The 6,539-nt window shown below is 50.6% G+C and overlaps 1 protein-coding gene across 7 annotated transcripts in view; it reads left to right on the top strand.

Annotated features, from left to right (window-relative positions):
• The first annotated feature begins 653 nt into the window (after positions 1 to 653).
• The window catches only part of MDM1 (Mdm1 nuclear protein), a 32,097-nt gene continuing 26,211 nt past the window's right edge, over positions 654 to 6,539 (top strand). For 3 of the 7 annotated variants that reach the window (XM_068160959.1, XM_068160956.1, XM_068160954.1), the window contains exons 1-4: positions 654 to 829; positions 2,573 to 2,678; positions 4,351 to 4,715; positions 5,719 to 5,853. In XM_068160959.1, coding sequence (XP_068017060.1) covers positions 674 to 829; positions 2,573 to 2,678; positions 4,351 to 4,715; positions 5,719 to 5,853 — 762 coding nt within the window. In that variant the 5' untranslated portion in view covers positions 654 to 673. Of the gene's footprint in view, positions 830 to 1,280; positions 1,372 to 2,572; positions 2,679 to 4,350; positions 4,716 to 5,718; positions 5,854 to 6,539 lie in introns of those variants that run through there. The other 4 variants (XM_068160961.1, XM_068160958.1, XM_068160957.1 and 1 more) reach the window with 3 other exon arrangements.

Genomic DNA, 6,539 nt, shown 5'->3' with positions numbered 1-6,539 from the left:
ATCTGGATGAGCTGGAATGTGTCCAGAGAAGGGCCACAAGGATGATCAGAGCTCCTCTCCTACAAGGATAGATTGAGAGAGTTGGGGCTATTCAGTCTGGAGAAAGGTCTGAGGAGACCTAATTGTGGCCTTGCAGTATCTGAAGGGGGCTACAAGAAAGCTGAGGAGGGACTTTTGAGGGTGTTAGGTAGTGATAGGACTGGGGGGAATGGAACAAAACTGGAAACGGGTAGATTCAGATTGGATGTCAGGAAGAAATTCTTCTCCATGAGGGTGGTGAGAGACTGGCACAGGTTGCCCAGGGAGGTGGTGGAAGCCTCATCCCTGGAGGTTTTGAAGGCCAGGCTGGATGTGGCTGTGAGGCTGTGAGCAACCTGCTGTAGTGTGAGGTGTCCCTGCCCATGGCAGGGGGTTGGAGCTAGATGTTCCTTGAGGTCCCTGCCAACCCTAACGATTCTATGAAAGCTCTGGCTCACGGAGCTCACACTGCAGCTGGGGGAGGTATCAGCAACCAGCAGCCGGCCCTACTAAGGCGGCAGACAGGGAGGGTCAGTGCCCACGGGCAGGAGTGTAAACACATTGCCTAAGCCGTTTTGTTTAGTCGATCTATTTTGCCACCTTTATTACCGCATTCTCGGTTCTTTTCAGTTTGGTACAGCCGGGGAGAGCAGGGATGAACGTCAGTGACGGGAAGGCAGTGAAGGAAGCCAGCCCTGAGGGAGCACCTGAACAAGAGGGTGGATTAGACTCTCCTGACTGCGCGCTGAGGTCGGGTGAGGTGGCAAAGAAGGATCGGCAGCTGGCACGCCATTGCACAGGCTGCAGAACGGTAAGGGGACTCATTCTCTCCTTTCTCTAAGCATCCTGCTTGTACCAACGCGTTGGGTTTTTTTAACGAGGCGTTCAGTATTCCCCTGGCTCTGTCCTAGATCAGCGCCAAGAGCCCGGCACTGCTGATTGACAGGCCGGTGGGCGCACAGCCTCCCCGTCCTCCTTCCTGGCTATACAAAGCCCTTATCCTGCCCTAGGGAGGGGAGGAGGCTTTTCCTATGGATAAATACCACACAGCCCCCGCGGGCAGTGCCGTGAAGGAAGGCGATGGCGCCACGCGTCCAGCACGGCCCGTGAGGAGAGCGCTGTGAAGCGCCGCGCAGCGCAGCGCAGCGCAGCAAAGCGGCGGCGACTATCCCTAGTGGGTCGCGCTGCTACCCGCCCCTGCTGGGCCACCGCCGCGCAGGCGCCTGGCCAGGCCAGGCGAGGCGGGCCTGGGCGGGCCGATCGGGGGCTTTGCTGGATGTGACACTGGAGGAAGGGTGGCGTTGACGGCTGTGGCTGTACCGTCCGCGCTTCGCCATGCCCGTGCGGTTCAGGGTGAGGCTGCGCGGAGCTGGCGGCAGGCGGCCGTGGGGGCGGGTGGGGGGTGTGTGCCTGCGCGCCCCTGCGGGCCGCGCGCGGCGCGGGCGGGCAGGCCTCGCGCCCGGCAGGCTGCGGGGCAGCCGGCAGACATGGGGGGCAGGGGGGTGTGCAGCGGCTCCCGGGGTGCCGGCGGCGAAGCGGCGTTGGGGGAGACGCTTGCGCTGAGGAGCGCCGGCTAACAGCGACAGAAAGAGCTCCGTCGTGAAGGCGCTCGGGGGCGGGGGGTGGTTCAGGATGCATTTGTTCCTGAAACGTGATTCACTTACAAGATGTAAATAAGATCGGGGTGGGTTTTTGTTCGCTTATGGGGTTTTTTGGGGGTCTATTTGTTTGTTTGTTTGTTTTTGTGGCGTTGATTGTGGTGTCTTTTCTTTGGGGTTTTTGGTGGGGTTTTTTGTTGCTGTCGTGATTTTTTTGTTTTGGTTTTTATTGTGTTTTGGTTTGGTTTCGTTGTGGTGGTTGTGGTTGGGTTTTGTTTGGTTTTTGGATATTTTTTATTTGTGATTTTGTTTGGTGGTTTTGGTTTTTTTTTTTTTTGGTGTTTTTATTTTGTTTTGCTGTGATTTTTTTGGTGTGTTTTGGGGCTTTTTGTGTTTATGTTGGTTGTGGTGTTTTTTTGTTTGGTTGGTTTTTTTTGGTATGCTTTTTGGCACATAGAATAGAATAGAATTAACCAGGTTGGAAAAGACCTTCGAGATCGTCCAGTCCAACCTATCACCCAACACCATCTCATCAACTAAACCATGGCACCAAGTGCCCCATCCAGTCTCTTCTTAAACACCTCCAGTGATGGTGACTCCACCACCTCCCTGGGCAGCACATCCCAATGGCCAATCTCTCTTTCTGGGAAGAATTTCTTCCTCACATCCAGCCTAAACCTCCCCTGGCACAGCTTGAGACTGTGTCCTCTTGTTCTGGTGCTGGTTGCCTAGGGGAAGAGACATGAAATGATTTCACGTGTTCTGTGCAGGTTGGTTAGGTTGGTTTTTGCTCCTCAGTGGGGCTAGCTTTGGAAGAGGCAGAGCAACCTGCCAGCTTGGCTTGAATTCTGCCACTGCCTTGTTGGTGTTTTTCCCCATGGAGATCTGTTACCCAGAGCAACGGAGAAGCAGGATGTGCGCCAGGTGCCTGGCTGACACCTCTCTGTTTGTTGCAGGGGCTGAGTGAATATAAGAGAAACTTCAAATGGAAAACCCCTGAGCGTTGTAACCCGTCGCCACAGCAGAAATCCTTGTGGGCAGGACTTCGGTCCGATCAGTTTGGTAAGCACAGTGCTGTCCAAGCCTGGCTTGGAAAGAATGGGTCTGAGCAGCAGCAGACCTGAGAAGGTTTTCCATGACTGAGTGCCTGGGCTCAGTGAAGTGGTAGTGTTTGCAGATTGTGTGCTCTTATACAGTCAAAAGTGTGTTCCTGGTTATCATTTAGAATGTGTTTTCAAGTGATGTGTACTTTGTGGCTGTGCTGAAACTTTCACGAGATCACAGGATGTTAGGGGTTGGAAGGGATCTCCAGAGATCATCAAGTCCAGAACCCCCCTGCCAGAGCAGGACCATAGAATCTAGTGCAGGTCACTTCATAGGATCATAAAATCAATAAGGTTGGAAAAGACCTCAGAGATCATCAAGTCCAACCTATCACCCAACACCTCATGACTAACTAAACCATGGCTTCAAGTACCACGTCCAATCCCTTTTTGAACACCTCCACGGATGGTGACTCCACCACCTCCCTGGGCAGCACATTCCAATGGCCAATTACGCTTTTTGTGAAGAACTTTCTCCTCACCTTGAGCCTGTGTCCTCTTGTTCTGTTGCTGGTTGCCTGGGAGAAGAGACCAACCCCTGTCTGTCTACAACCTCCCTTCAGGGAGTTGTAGAGAGCAGTAAGGTCTCCCCTGAGCCTCCTCTTCTCCAGGCTAAGCAACCCCAGCTCCCTCAGCCTCCCCTCATAGGGCTCAAGACCTCTCACCAGCCTTGTTGCCCTTCTCTGTTTATATAAAACCTGAAAAATAATTGGGTTCTGACATGCAGCATAAGCTGAGTCCCAAACAGGAAGTCTCAACCTGTGCAGAGCGTGTAGATGGAGGCATTGGGTGACCTTTGAATGGTGGGCCCCTCAGTTTAGGAAGGAGGTTGACTTGCTGGAGCATGTCCAGAGAAGGGCAACAAAGTTGGTGAGGGGCTTGGAGCACAGCCCTGTGAGGAGAGGCTGAGGGAGCTGGGGTTGCTTAGCCTGGAGAGAAGGAGACTCAGGGGTGACCTTATTGCTCTCTACAACTACCTGAAGGGAGGTTGTAGACAGGCAGAGGTTGGTCTCTTCTCCCAGGCAACCAGCACCAGAACAGGAGGACACAGTCTCAGGCTGCACCAGGGGAGGTTTAGGCTGGATGTTAGGAAGAAGTTCTACACAGAGAGAGTGATTGCCCATTGGAATGGGCTGCCTGGGGAGGTGGTGGAGTCACCATCCCTGGAGGTGTTCAGGAGGAGACTTGATGGGGTGCTTGGTGCCATGGGTTAGTTGTTTAGGTGGTGTTGGTTGATAGGTTGGACACGATGATCTTGAAGGTCTCTTCCAACCTGGTCCTATTCTATTCTATTCTATTCTATTCTATTCTATTCTATTCTATTCTATTCTATTCTATTCTATCCTCTCCTGTCCTGTCCTGTCCTATCCTATCCTATCCTATCCTATCCTATCCTATCCTATCCTATCCTATCCTATCCTATCCTATCCTATCCTATCCTATCCTATCCTAAAATTCTAGTTCTAAGAGGAAGGGCCTTTGCAGATAGAAGACAAGCTTTCACAGCTGTGCCCATAGGATGTCCTTCCTCAAAGATAGTAAAACATTTTTTCCTGCAGTCAGGTCTTGTAATAGAGTGACACTGTGCCTTGAAGAGAATCTGTTGGTTAAACCTAGCATGTCTGTTTCAGGAATCACAAGAGAGCCAAACTTCATTTCCAAGAGAAGGGTACCATACCATAACCCACAGATTTCAAAGTCCTTTGAATGGACAGGGGATTGTGATTTGGATGACCCAGTGGAAGCTGAAGGAGCTCCCAGGGCTGCAGAAGTGCACACAGAGCACAGCAACAACGATGTGATTCAGGAAAGAGCTGAGACGCCAGAGGGACCCAGGCTCCCCCCGAAAGTTCGGTCACGTTCGCTAGATTCCAGAGGAGAAGCAGCTCTTGTCCTTGCAGAAGGGGACATGAAGAGATCAACTTCTGCAGCTCCACTACATCAAAATGGACCATCTTCATCTCCACAAAAGGAATTGGGAAAAATGGGCAATGGGGTAAGGGAAGTTACTTACTTATGTTTAAAATTGATGAGTATAAAGATTACTAACTTGAGACAGCAGTTTGATGCACACGCACCAGCCTCTGTTGCCTAACTCTCTCCTTAGTTCTGTGTTATGATAGTCAACATTGGAGCTTCTCTGTTGGGAGAGCATTCCTTGGGAGACCAGATTTTTGTTCCACTTACATCAATAGGAATTTGTCCATCGTCTGCCATCACTGTTGTTGTACACAAGGATTTAGCCAATAACATGGTATCCCTGGGGGGCATTAAGAAGCATGTGTCCAGCAGATCAAAGGAGGTTCTCCTCCCCCTCTACTCTGCCCTAGTGAGGCCCCACCTGGAACATTGCATCCAGTTCTGGGCTCCTGGGTACAAGATGGACAGGGATCTGCTGGAGAGAGTCCAGTGAAGGGCTGCAAGGATGCTGAAGGGACTGCAGCACTGCCTGGTGAGGAGAGGCTGAGAGCCCTGGGGCTGTTTAGTCTGGAGAGGAGAAAACTGAGAGGGGATCTGATCAATGTCTATCAATAGCTGAGGGGTGGGGGAAAAGCAGGAAGGGACAGGGACAGCCTCTGGTCACTTGTACCCTGGGATAGGACAAGGGGCAATGGATGTCAACTATAGCACAGGAGGTTCCACCTCAACAGGAAGAACTTCTTCACTTTGATGGTCCCAGAGCCCTGGAGCAGGCTGCCCAGAGAGGTTGTGGAGTGTCATTCTCTGGAGCCTTTCCAGCCCTGTCTGGATGTGTTCCTGTGTGACCTGTACTAAATTCTGTGGTCTTGCTCTGGCAGGGGGGTTAGACTCCAAGATCTCTAGAGATCCCTTCCAACCCCTAACACCCTCTGATCCTGTGACTTTTCTGAGGTTGTTGGTCATGATGTTAAAAATGTACTTTGCATTCATTGAATTCATACAACCCAAAACCTGTCTCTGAAAACATTTTAGGAAAGGGAAAAAATGGGTGTTAAAAATGGCCTTTTTAATGTTGTCAGCTTCACAGAGCCCTTCAGAGAAAAGCAGGCATGAACATTTCACACTTAAGTACTTTACCCAGAAACTCTGAATATCAAAGCCAATTTGTTTGGAGGAGTCCTCATGAAAAATCACCAATACTTGCAGCTGAACAGGTAACTTAAAAGAAAGTATTCATTGACATTTTGGAGTTTTTAATGTACCAGCAATGTTGCTTACCTTCCAAGGTTTCCTTTCTTCCTTTTCTGGCAAGGGAACAAAAAACTTGAATATTGTTGCATGATTTGTAATTCCACCCCACCCCCCCCCGCCCCAATATACAGCAGTGCAGTATCATTAGATTGGTTTCCCTGTAGTAAGGTCTAATGACTTGTTCTCCTTATCCCAGGTAGTATTCCATCCTTTCTAACAGGATCATTTTCTTCTGGTTGCATTAATTCACTTTAGGAGCTCTAAGATCCTACTGAATGTTACCCTTCATTTTTATAGATTTTATGTTATCTAGTATCTCTACTCTGCCCTGGTGAGGCCCCACCTGGAATATTGCATTCAGATCTGGGCTCTCCAGTTCAAGAGGGGCAGGGGTATACTTGGAGAGTCCAACAGAGGGCTGCAAGGATGCTGAAGGAACTGGAGCACTGCCTGGTGAGGAAAGGCAGAGAGCCCTGCAGCTGTTTAGTCTGGAGAGGAGAAGACTGAGAAGGGATCTGATCAATGTCTATCAATAGCTGAGGGCTGGGAGTCAGGAAGGAAGGGACAGGGACAGCCTCTGCTCACTTGTGACCTGGGATAAGACAAGGGGCAATGGATGGAAATTACAGCACAGGAAGTTGCACCTCAA

Source organism: Melanerpes formicivorus, unplaced genomic scaffold (assembly GCF_026170545.1).
Source record: "Melanerpes formicivorus ecotype bairdi unplaced genomic scaffold, bMelFor1.0.p_v2 SCAF_54, whole genome shotgun sequence".
Taxonomy (NCBI): domain Eukaryota; kingdom Metazoa; phylum Chordata; class Aves; order Piciformes; family Picidae; genus Melanerpes; species Melanerpes formicivorus.
Note: the sequence above shows the minus strand (reverse complement) of the source record. Positions and strands in the feature narration are given on the sequence as shown.